This window comes from Lotus japonicus, chromosome 1, assembly GCF_012489685.1.
Source record: "Lotus japonicus ecotype B-129 chromosome 1, LjGifu_v1.2".
In the NCBI taxonomy this organism is placed as follows: domain Eukaryota; kingdom Viridiplantae; phylum Streptophyta; class Magnoliopsida; order Fabales; family Fabaceae; genus Lotus; species Lotus japonicus.
In genome coordinates, this window is record NC_080041.1 from 133001263 (window position 1) to 133014288 (window position 13026).

At 36.2% G+C, this 13026-nt stretch overlaps 1 protein-coding gene across 1 annotated transcript; it reads left to right on the forward strand.

Annotated features, from left to right (window-relative positions):
- Positions 1–4389: 4389 nt before the first annotated feature.
- On the forward strand, positions 4390–12094 carry LOC130731018 (uncharacterized). The gene is made up of 16 exons (XM_057583196.1): positions 4390–4865; positions 4938–5056; positions 5142–5332; positions 5466–5676; positions 6072–6312; positions 6633–7027; positions 7461–7545; positions 7720–7913; positions 8124–8461; positions 8983–9082; positions 9156–9374; positions 9963–10202; positions 10341–10550; positions 10687–10956; positions 11077–11286; positions 11599–12094. The coding sequence occupies exons 1-16, from the start codon at positions 4487–4489 to the stop codon at positions 11758–11760; spliced, it is 3564 nt and encodes a 1187-aa protein (XP_057439179.1). The 5' UTR covers positions 4390–4486; the 3' UTR covers positions 11761–12094.
- The last annotated feature ends 932 nt before the right edge of the window (positions 12095–13026 follow it).

The window sequence follows — 13026 nt, forward strand, 5'->3', positions numbered from 1 at the left end:
GATCTTTCCCTAGATGGTCTCTCAATTTCATGTTATTCCAATAAAATATGATCAGATCAATTAAAAAGTATGTAATTAATTTCTCGATATTTTATCCGTGAGACTGAGTGAGTTGATAATGCATATGCTTAGTCCTCAATCTTCGCTTAAGCCCAAATGAGCTGCATGATGCAAATACCCGGTTGCCAAAATGGGAGTTTCCTTCCTCCACTATTTAACTTCAAAACCAATTCCCAGATAAAGATAAAGATTGTGTATTAGATAGATATAGATAGATAGATGTGCTAAACTCTTTCTCATTTTCTGTCACACAATAAAATGTAGCCATTTCAATTGAAAAACACCATAATTGTTGATTGGTTGAAGAATCAGCATGATTTTTTCTTCACATCAGAAACTCCCGTTATTTGAAATTGTTGATTGGTTGACTAAATTCAAAACTGATTAAAATGATTCCGAATAAATTTTGATTGAGTAATCAGCATGTAAAAGGTAACAATTATTTTAAAACATAATTAATGTTGATTGGTCTTCAAATCACTCACCTCATCTATAAAAGGCCTTGAACACCTGATCATTTTTGACAAGTCACTACACCACAACTTTCAGCAAACTTTGCAGTTTATTCTCTTCAGTCTCTTTAGCATTTTCACCAACTCTGCCTCCATGGAAGAATCATACCGCTTCACGGTATACAATCGTTACTTTTTATATTTCTAGTGACTTGTTTGGTTAACTATTGAAATAATATGTATTTTCTGTAGACCTGTGTGCTGAAAGTGAATACCCAATCTTCTGGGTGGGAGAAGTCTCTGACAAAAGTTATTAAGCGCTTCAAAGGTCAGAGATTTAATCACACACATCAATGAATTAATTTCCATTTTATGTAATTGGTCTTCTCAATGACTTGTTAAAAATTGGATTAATTTGCAGGTGTATCTTACACCATTGATACTATACAAGGTGTCATTCACATTTCTGGGCGAATGGATCCAAACAAGGTTCTGAAATTTTAATTTTTATATATGTGACATTGTTAAAGAAGAAATATCGGACAAATAGGTTTCGGGTCGAATCTTTTTGCGTTGTCAAACAAAACACTGTTCTGAAACTGTAAAACCCTAAACCTTGACGACACTCACAACACTCTAGTCTTCAGCTAACAGTTCGGATGGCCGTCAACGATGCTGACCAATCCAACAAGGCTCACAGAACCCGTCGATGATGATGGACTGATTGACAAACCTCAAAACCCTAGAGCCTTCGCTTTTTCTTCCACCAACAAAGCCAAGCGGTTGAAATCCCGCGCCGTCGAGAAGGAGCAGCGTCGCCTCCACGTTCCTATTACCGACCGCTCTTACGGTGAACCCGCCCCTTATGTCATCGTCGTGCAGGGTCCACCCCAGGTGGGGAAGTCACTGTTGATCAAGTCTTTGGTTAAGCATTACACCAAGCATAATTTGCCTGAAGTTCGCGGTCCAATTACTATTGTGTCAGGTTTGTGCAGATTCAATTCTCTGTTTACCATGTTGTAACTTGCTGTGTGTGTGGTTTGCTGTGTTGAGTAAATGTTTGATCACATTCATTTGACAGGCAAAGGAGGCTGCAGTTTGTGGAATGCCCTAATGATATCAATGGTATGACAGATGCAGCTAAGTTTGCTGATCTAGCACTTCTCCTTATAGATGGAGTTATGGTTTTGAAATGGTGAGTTATAATAAGAGGGTCAATATAGGGTTGTCAGTTTTGCACGTGGAGTTTGTTGGTTTCCTTGACGACACTCACAACACTCTAGTCTTCAGCTACCAGTTCGGATGGCCGTCAACGATGCTGACCAATCCAACAAGGCTCACAGAATCCGTCAATCTGGTGCCAAATCCTTCAAGAAGAAGCAGAACAAGAAGAAGAAGCAGGACAATGATGATGGACTGATTGACAAACCTCAAAACCCTAGAGCCTCCGCTTTTTCTTCGCTTTTGCTATTGGAGAGCTCAAAATAGAGTCTCTAAATCACACTTGAATTCTCAACGTTCTCCCCCTGTGAGTTACCATCACATTGTCATGCGATCTCATAGCCTCTTATAGAGCCAGCATACAATATCATATATTATTACATGTCCTTCGGGGACAATGAGTAATTCTTTAATAAAGAATTACAACTTCTTATCATGTTAAATGAAATATTTACTTCTGGAAATATTTCAATCATAATAATACATGCTAAATCATATCCCAACTCAAAGAATAATGTTGGAAATTAGTGATCTTCATGTCATAATAGGCATAAAATAGGTGATCTTCATATCACAAAATAATCGAGGACTTAGGCATATAAATAACATTTTTTTTTGCTACATCGGAAAATTAACAACGAAACGAAAAAATTAAGGAAGAGCCAAACGATCCCTCAAGACAAGGATCTCTAAGTCCGACGGCGGGGTATCTAAGGTAACATGATCTCATTTAAAACATATAAATCATGTTTTTGTTTTTATTTTTCTTTTTGAAATTAGTCAATCATCACAAAAACTGGGCACCAAATTTCATTAAATGCATCCGTTTTAAACCTAATAAAAACACATTCTTCATTCTTATTAAAAAAAACAAAAAACTGATTTCATTGAATACTTAAAAAAAATTTAAAAAAACTCCAACGGATGAAATGGTTTTGAAAATAAAAAATAATTGATATTAAAACGTAATTAATTACAAAGAATCATAATACAAATTTGCAACATATAGTATTTTTTTTTTAACACAAACAACTATAGCTACGGTGGGTTAAAAAGAGATCCGTTATTTTATTTTATTTTTTATTTTTTTATTTTTGACAATTTTGCACCTAAAAACCAACAAAAAGCAGAGTACCATACTACCATGGGTGAAAATGAAACTCTTACACAATCATACTAGCTATCAATATTAACTTAGCAAAATCTGGTTCATCCAATATATTATTCACAACTTGTGTTCAAAAACTTGATCACTTGCCCATATCACAATGTCAACCAACGTATCATAAAGTCAAATAATTAGGACATTATTTGATGAGTGAAAAGCTAATGTTAAGGGAGAAAATCAGTTAAAATAAAACTGATTTGTATTGATTCTAAATCAATACATAACGTGATTTAAGGTACTTGATTTTTTTTCTTTAACAACCATGATCCCATACTTGGTTTTTCCTTTCAAATATGGAGAAAAAAAATAGTCAATCACATCTTCAGATTCATGATATGAATCTTCAGAATTCATCTTCAAGATTCATATGTTAAGTATATTATACCATAATTCTTATGGATCTGTATTTCACTTTGATTTGTACTATGAATCTTCATGATTCAAAGTTTAGAGTGCATCATATGTTGGAATCACATTCTATGTCTATTTGTGCTTGAATATTCTGGATTCATACATAGAATGTATGATATTATGATTATTCTGGAATCATATGTGATTTTTTTTTTTTGAATCTTCAGGATTCATAGTTTAAAACATATTGTACTACGATTCTTCAAGAACCGCAAGTATATTGTACTACAATTCTTCTGGAATTGTAGTTTATAATAACAATAATCAACATATATAAGAAAAACATAAAAGAGGAAGACTAACAAATAGAAGAAGAAAAAAAAATTGGACTCCATGGTAGTTTGAGAATGCAAGAGTGAGACAAGTAAATTGTGGAATCGGAGGTGTGTGATGCTTGGTGCATCATCCTCTTATTTATAGCATTAGGGAGACAAAGACATATGAGCTTGGCCCATTGGCCCATGTGGTCATCTATTCACAACAAAAAATAAAATATCTAAAAATTATATTTTAGAATTATAAACTATTGCATGCTTGTGAAAATAAGCGAATGTGTTCTATTTTTAATTTTTATATATGCGACATCGTTAAAGAAGAAATATCGGACAAATAGGTTTCGGGTCGAATCTTTTTGCGTTGTCAAACAAAACACTGTTCTGAAACTGTAAAACCCTAAACCTTGACGACACTCACAACACTCTAGTCTTCAGCTACCAGTTCGGATGACCGTCAACAGTGGCGGAGTCAGGATTTTTGTGGAGCTTGGGCAAGCTAGGTTAAGCTCATGTCTAACTGTCTACACCTGACATTGACGCAAATTGCGGTCGCGAGTGCAGTTTTGTGGTTGTGGGCATTGCGGTGTTGCAACGTGAATAATCTGTTACAACGGCATATGTTTTTGGTCTTTATTTACATAGGTTATGTAATATGAAAAAATGGGCTAACTCTTTTAAACTTTGACGGCCCATAATCAGAAGTAGTCTCCTTCCCCGTTAGTGGGCCTTGGCTGCCTGGCCTGTTTATTTGAAGATTGATAACTTTGACCAAAAAAAACAAACCCTAAAACTAAATGTCATCTTCTTTATTGAACTAGCGCGCAGATACAGTTTCAATTTTTCGTTTGCTTTTCTGAATCTCTACCTGCATCTTCATCCCTCTTCAGCTACCAGTTCGGATGGCCGTCAACGATGCTGACCAATCCAACAAGGCTCACAGAATCCGTCAATCTGGTGCCAAATCCTTCAAGAAGAAGCAGAACAAGAAGAAGAAGCAGGACGATGATGATGGACTCATTGACAAACCTCAAAACCCTAGAGCCTTCGCTTTTTCTTCCACCAACAAAGCCAAGCGCTTGAAATCACGCGCCGTCGAGAAGGAGCAGCGTCGCCTCCACGTTCCTATTACCGACCGCTCTTACGGTGAACCCGCCCCTTATGTCATCGTCGTGCAGGGTCCACCCCAGGTTGGGAAGTCACTGTTGATCAAGTCTTTGGTTAAGCATTACACCAAGCATAATTTGCCTGAAGTTCGCGGTCCAATTACTATTGTGTCAGGTTTGTGCAGATTCATGTTGTAACTTGCTGTGTCTGTGGTTTGCTGTGTTGAGTAAATGTTTGATTTGACAGGAAAGCAAAGGAGGCTGCAGTTTGTGGAATGCCCTAATGATATCAATGGTATGATAGATGCAGCTAAGTTTGCTGATCTAGCACTTCTCCTTATAGATGGGAGTTATGGTTTTGAAATGGTGAGTTATAATAAGAGGGTCAATATAGGGTTGTCACTTTTGCACGTCTGCTATTCTGTTTTTTGAGGTTTTGATTTGCTTGCAGGAAACATTTGAGTTCCTTAATATTTTGCAAGTTCACGGGTTCCCCAAAGTCATGGGGGTTCTTACACATCTTGATAAATTCAAGGATGTTAAAAAGTTGAGGAAAACAAAGCAGCGGCTCAAACACCGCTTTTGGACTGAAATATATGATGGTGCTAAGTTGTTTTACTTATCAGGCCTTATTCATGGAAAGTAAGTAGTTTGATGAATATGTTCTGGGGATTAAATGATTTTTTCTTTTACACCTGCTGTCTAGTAGTGTTTCCTAAGCTTCGTTACAACTTTTACTATATAGTTTATAACATTGCTATTCCTAACCGAACAGGTATGTCAAGCGTGAAGTTCACAATCTTGCTCGATTTATTTCGGTCATGAAGTTTCATCCTTTATCTTGGAGAACTTCCCACCCTTATGTTTTGGCAGATCGTTTTGAAGATATCACTCCTCCTGAAAAAGTGCATTCAAATAATAAATGTGATAGAAAAATCACACTTTATGGTTATCTCAGAGGCTGTAATTTGAAAAAGGGCAATAAGGTGTGTTCCACAGCTCTACCATACTATTGTCTCTGAACCAATTAGTTGAAAGATGATGATGATCAAAATATAATCCTAAATCATAATATTTGTTTCTTTGATTCTCATACGAATTTTGCTGAAATTTGATTCAAAATTACTAATTCATGCTTATGTTTTTTTTCTATGTGTTAATCAACTACTAATCAATTTTTTACGCTATTTATGCAATCTATCAATCTCCTGCCCTGAATATTGGAGAGCTTCTTCCTCCTCCTTGAAGGAATTTGAGTATATATTAGATAAAAGGAATTCAGTTATGTGATGGTTTAAGGGTTTTAGTTTGATGCTTGCTAGAATTGTTCTGTTAATTTCCCCCCAATTATTTGTACTTTAATTTGTATTCTGGATATCAGGTGCACATAGCTGGGGTCGGTGATTATAGTTTAGCTGGTGTTACTGCTTTACCTGATCCATGTCCTCTTCCATCTGCTGCCAAAAAGAAGGGACTGCGTGATAAGGAGAAATTATTCTATGCTCCAATGTCTGGCCTTGGGGATCTCTTGTACGACAAAGATGCTGTATACATAAATATTAATGATCACTTTGTTCAATTCACAAAAGTTGATGATGAAAACTCTGATATTACGAGAAAAGGTCATTGGATAGTTTTTTTTCATCATGCACTTTATCCTATTTTAGAAAATTTTATTATTATGATCATATGATGGCAGATTTATTTGTCTTTTGTGCAAATTATCCTTGTGAAATTATACTATGACCATATGGTAGCAATTCTTTTCATAGAAAAATTTCAGGTACTGTGCTGTCTTGGAACTTTTATCACTCCTCTATGTCACTCCTTGATTACCTGTATCGTTACAAATAATATTACCAGTTAAATTTTATGGTTATATCATGCATAACACAATGGGATAAATTGTTTATTAAAAAGTGTACTTTCATGCATTCGACAGGAAATGAAAGAGATATAGGAGAAGTTTTGGTGAGATCGCTTCAGGAAACCAAGTACCCAATCAATGAAAAGCTGGAGAATAGCATGATCAATCTTTTTGCTCAATCTTCAGAAGCTCTAGCTGAGGCTCAGGGTGCAAACATGGATGTCGAGCAAGATGGCATAATAGAGACTGTGAATTATAACGAGATGGATTCAGATGGTGGTTCAGAATCATCTGATCAGGATGAAGCTGATGCCATGACAGGTTCAGGATTACCCGACCAAGCTGAAGATGATGCAGCGGGTGACAAATCTACAAACAAAGACCACTTAGAAGAACATATTGAGTTTCACAATGGAAGAAGAAGGAGAAGAGCAATCTTCGGTAATGATGCTGATCAAAGTGATCTGATGGTAAGCATAAGTTATCGTGTTTGTTGTGTAATGCGTGCAAATCATGTATCCTTTCATGCTTACAGAAATTAAATTAGCTTGTATTGGGCCCAATGGCCCATTGCCTTTTAAATTCATTCAGGTATTTTTATGCCTATAGCCGTTTGGATACTGACCACAGAGCACCTATTGGAGCTTCTCTACAAGAAAATGCACCAGATAAACTCCAATAAATGCTCTTTGGTCTGCATATAAATATGCTTATAGGATCAAGTTCAAACTACATTAGTAACATTACTACACTGAATTGTAGGCAAGCTTCAAACTTATATTGGATTTACTGATTCAATATTTTGAATTCAATTGTTTTACTTTTGTTTTATGTGATATGTATGTCTGCATTGACAATTTTCTGGTGGAATGCTCATAATTTCTTGACTGACTTCATTGATAGGATTCATCAGGAAATGAGGATGGTTCTGCCAGTGATGATGGGGCATCTTCTGATTCAGAATCCTTAAACGAAGAGGAGGAAGATGGTAAAATTGTGCAGTTTTCTCCTTTGATTATTAAGATTCATGCATAGATATTAAAATTATTCATCATAACATTCTCTTTTCTCACTTATTCCTGCCATCTTAGTTGCAACAAATAATTGACTTGTTACTGGAGACTTACTATATTGATGATTCCTTTCTTTATTTTCCTCATAGATGTCATGGGAAATGTTTCAAAGTGGAAAGAGTCTTTGGCTGAAAGAACACTCTCACAGAAAACTCCTAGTTTGATGCAACTGGTCTATGGGGAATCTACTGTTAATTTAATATCTATAAACAAAGAGAATGATAGTAGCGAAGATGAGGAAAGTGATGGTGACTTTTTTGAGCCTATAGAAGAAGTGAAAAAGGTTGGTCCTTTACTAGCTTGCATGATTTGTAGCTGTACCTAATTTTTTGTGTAACTATTGCTTTTCAATGGCCCCTTCCCTGTTAATGGCAATTAGATATGCAATACATTAAATTTACATGTTTGAAGACTGAGGATTTGTTGGCCTTCAGAATATCTGCGTATTTTCTTCATAAACTAAGTGTTTGCTTTTGTCTTTTAAACTGCACAGAAAAATGTGAGAGATGGATTGAATGATGGAAACGTCAACACTGAGGATTATTCCAAGTGCGCACAATTTATGGATAAGAGATGGGATAAGAAAGATAATGAGGAGATTCGCAACCGTTTTGTGACTGGAAATTTGGCAAAAGCAGCACTCAGAAATGGACTACCAAAGGCTACTACTGAAGAGGAAAATGATGATGTCTATGGGGACTTTGAAGATTTAGAAACAGGAGAAAAAATTGAGAATAATCAAACAGATGATGCGACACACAATGGAGATGATTTGGAAGCAGAGACGCGGAGGCTTAAGAAACTTGCTCTTCGTGCAAAATTCGATTCTCGATATCCTTTTTCTCTCTCTTCATGTACCTAATTAACATGAATGGGTAGTTTATACTTTCTGATTCCTGCACCCCCAATTTTTTTTTTCTCAAAATCACGGGGCATGGCACATTCTCTGGTTGATTGCCTTAAGTGTCTGAGTATGCTAGAGTCATGACTGTTATCAAAAGGCTGAACCCCCCCCCCTAAAAAAAATCAGGAAGGACAAGAAAGTGGTAAGGAATTTATTCTCAATCTATGGAGATGATCTGTGATGTCTTTTCATGCTAAATTGTTTTATTTAAACTTTCTTTGGGTTAAGAACCTTCGAAGTTTGAAGTTTTCTAATTAGGGCCTAGGCTAACTCAGTGGTGGATGGACTACAAGGGTGATATGTTTTTTTGTAATTATGTCACAGCCATTGACATGATAGCAATGTGGAATGTGAACCTTTTGTTTTCTGTGTGACTTGACTAATCAAATTGCAAACAAGTTGTTAGTTGCATTACTTCAGTATGTTAGTTACCTTAATTTTGATCCACATTTGATGATGACCCTGGGACACCAGAGGAAGATGGTGGTAATGAAAATGAAGCCAAGTTTCGTCGAGGTCAGCCTAATGAAACCAGCTACTTTGACAAGGTACAACTTGTTGCTTGCATTTAGTGTAAACTACCGTTTTATAGAATGGCTACTAATTCGTGTGTTTTGCCAGTTGAAGGAGGAGATAGAACTCCAGAAACAAATGAATATTGCTGAACTCAACGATCTTGATGAGGCTACCAGATTGGAGATAGAGGGTTTCCGAACAGGGACATACGTAAGATTGGAGGTCCATGACGTTCCTTGCGAGATGGTTGAATACTTTGATCCCTACCATCCAATATTGATTGGAGGAGTCGGTTTAGGGGAGGAAAATGTTGGATACATGCAGGTCAGTAGTAGGCTTTTCTAAAGCATAGCTCCTCCTCATAGAGTTTGTGGTAACAATTGTTAGAAAATTTTAGTCAAGAAAATTATTGATATATGCCAAAGATGTCTATGATTAAGGACACTATCATAAGGGAAATTTGTGTTGATCCAGTCAGTGGTTGGGTTTTCTAATTGGTCATTTGTTTAGTGATACAATTTCAAGTCTAAAAGATATGTCACTATATTTGGTAGTAGATGATCAAAATGAATATCCTGTAATTAGGTTTGGAATAGAGCTTGATGGTTTGGGTAGGGGTTCCTTTTGTTGTTCCAGGAAAATAATAACTTGTCTTTATTTTATGGATGTTGGCATGGGCCATCTGTATGGAAGGTAAGGAACATAATGAGTTGTTTGTATAGAAGATGAAAAGTTGGTTTCTAGAACATGTAATGAATTGTTAATAATATTATTAAGTTTAATGAGTTGATGAAACTTTCTTATGTTTCCCCTTTCTTTTAAATTCATCTGTTCCCCCCCCTCCCCCCCCCCCCCCCCCTCTTTCCTCTTTCTGCTTTTCCAATCTTTTTTTCGCTTTCTCTTACCTTCCAGGCCAGGTTAAAGCGACACAGGTGGCATAAGAAAGTCCTGAAGACTAGAGACCCAATTATTGTTTCTGCTGGATGGAGGCGTTACCAGACAACTCCTGTTTATGCTATTGAGGATCACAATGGAAGGCACCGTATGCTGAAATACACTCCAGAACACATGCATTGCCTAGCTATGTTTTATGGTCCTCTTGCTCCTCCCAACACCGGAATAGTCGCTGTTCAGAATTTATCAAACAATCAGGTCGGGTTGTTTCTCTTGTTGAATAGATTTTGTTAAAGTCCTCTCAAAATGTGCACTCTATTTTTGTACCTTTATTCTTTTTTTTTCCCCCTCTAGTATTTGTGTTTAGTGTCTGAAATGTTGTATTTGATTTATCAGGCAACATTTAGGATTACTGCAACTGCAGTTGTACTTGAGTTTAATCATGCAGCAAGGATAGTGAAAAAAATAAAATTGGTCGGTTACCCATGCAAGATATTCAAGAAGACAGCTCTAATCAAGGAAATGTTTACTTCGGATCTTGAAATAGCTCGGTTTGAAGGTGCGGCCATTCGAACAGTCAGTGGGATAAGGGGGCAGGTCAAGAAGGTATCTGAGTTGTCACTTGAAGACAATCACATTACTGATTATTTGTCCCATTAGTTAACTAAAAGACAACTAATGTTTCAGTTGGATAGTTAAATTTTGTAATCTATTTTGTGCTGAGTTATTTTTAATTTGGCAGGCTGCAAAAGAAGAGATAGGTAACCAACCAAAAAGGAAGGGTGGGATAACCAAAGAAGGAATTGCTAGGTGCACCTTTGAGGACAAAATTTTGATGAGTGACATTGTTTTCCTGCGTGCATGGACTCAAGTTGAAGTTCCTCAGTTCTATAATCCATTGACAACGGCATTGCAGCCTCGTGACCAGACCTGGAAAGGAATGAGAACTGTTGCAGAATTGAGAAGAGACCACGATCTTCCTGTGCCTGTAAACAAAGATTCTCTTTACAAGGTATGTTCCAATTTGATACCCGTAGGTCCCCCCCCCCACCCCCTCTTGGCGCTTTAGATATTTTTCTCCTCCCATATGGTTGTGTCTGTACTTATTTTCCTTTTTCTTTGTCCTTGGCAGAAAATTGAAAGAAAACCTAGAAAGTTCAATCCATTGGTGGTTCCTAGGAGTCTACAGGAAAGACTTCCTTTCGCATCCAAACCCAAGGAGACACCCAAGCGAAACCAGCCATTACTTGAACAGAGAAGGCAAAAGGGTGTTGTCATGGAACCTCGCGAGCGAAAAGTTCTTGCTCTTGTTCAGCACATCCAGTTAATAAATCATGACAAGGTAAGCATGTCGTCTAATTGATTTTTGCTGGCCTTTTCTTATTTGAAATTTCTATCCGAGATTTCTTAGCTGATAGTGAAAAGAATTAGGGGACCATATTCCATTGCAAATAAGTATTTCAGCCACTTTATGGATGTTTTTTTTTTATATTCAAAGTTGAGGATGACTGGCAACACAGTAAATTTGGCACAGTATTTTACTCAATTATGACTGGGAACACATTTTTATGATGCTCTCAATTATTATTATTTTTCTCATTTTAAAGTTCTATCTGGCATGCCTTTTGACATTGTTTTTCCTACGAGCTTGTAGATGAAAAAGCGAAAACTTAAGGAAAACGAAAAGAGGAAAGCACATGAAGCAGAAAAAGCAAAAGAAGAGCAGTTATCGAAAAAGCGCCGTAGAGAGGAAAGACGAGAGAAGTACCGAACACAAGACAAGTCGAGTAAGAAAATGCGGAGATCAGAGGCTTGAGTATCCAAAATTGATTTCATTTGAACTTCTTCACGCAGTTTGAGCATCATGGACATTGTTCTTGATTGCGGGCATAATGCTAAGGAAATTACTAAGATGTCTGTCCACTAGGCTTTCAGCTACTTATAGCTCAATGTTATTATTGATGTATAATGGTTGTCATGCTCAGTGAGTATTATAATTATAATATAATTATTAGAGTATGTAATACGGGAGTTTTAGGATTTTTTCCTCAATTTTGAGCCTCTTAGCGAGTGGTTGAGGTCCCTTCTACTTTGATGGTGTAAAAAATATTCATTTATTTCCAGAGAAATTATTTTCTTTAGTTCCACAAGCGATTAAGAAGTTCAAATGATTTTGCGACCTGTAACAGTTCATCACGCACAAAGAGTAGTGAATAAAGCAAGAGATCCTTGCAAACATGAGACTTTAAGTGGAGATTGCTGTGTCTTTTCTTTTGAAACCACTGCTCGTCTCTTGCATTGGTGAAGATGCTTGCTTCTGGGATATGGCATTCATTCTTAGGATTGTTTTTTTGGGTATTCAGTTTTCTAGGATGGTGCTTTAGTCCTTTTGTTTATTTGGCCTTAGGTTCTGTCAAACTAAAAGCAAAACGAAACTCTTTTTTTTGGTAAAAAAAAAACGAGCAGCTTTTTTGATAAATAGAAAAAAGGGCTTTTAGCTTGAGTTAAAATATCTTTTTTGACAAAAAAAAGCTTTTTATTTCAGCTTTTTTAAGATTTCTACCTGACTAATTCTTCGTACAAAAATATCATTTAACTTATTCTGAAGTATTTATAAATTTCTTAGGAATCTTTCATAGATTATGAAAAAAAGAGATCAGTGAAAATTCTAGACTCTTATCCTAGACCATTTTGATCTATTTTGTCAAGTTATTCACTATATCAGTTTAAAATCCTCAAAGCTCAAGTTTTATATCAACGACTTAACGACTTTCTTAGCTTTTTCATGTATACAAGTGTATGATGCACTTGATTCAACTGGTAATATAACCTTTCATTTTTTGTTTAGAACCTCCTTATTTTTTGGGTGGAGATTTAATATGGTTTTATTTCATTACTTATTAGGAAAATATTTTGGTCTAAATTATTTATTAGAATTTGAGTTACTGAATGAGAATGAGAAAATGTTTTGAAAGGTTAGCACAGGAGTGTTAGTACAATCTGGATCACCCTAATATGTTCTAGGTTTTTTTTTGTCAATAATAATATGTTCTTAGTTAAGCATGTTCTTAGTTGGATCCAA

Bases quoted from the DNA above. Each gene is read 5' to 3' on its own strand.
- LOC130731018 (XM_057583196.1), top strand. From the start codon at position 4,487: ATGGCCGTCAACGATGCTGACCAATCCAACAAGGCTCACAGAATCCGT. The intron at 10,203-10,340 runs GTCGGGTTGTTT...TTGATTTATCAG, and splicing joins AGAATTTATCAAACAATCAG to GCAACATTTAGGATTACTGC. The intron at 11,287-11,598 runs GTAAGCATGTCG...ACGAGCTTGTAG, and splicing joins AGTTAATAAATCATGACAAG to ATGAAAAAGCGAAAACTTAA.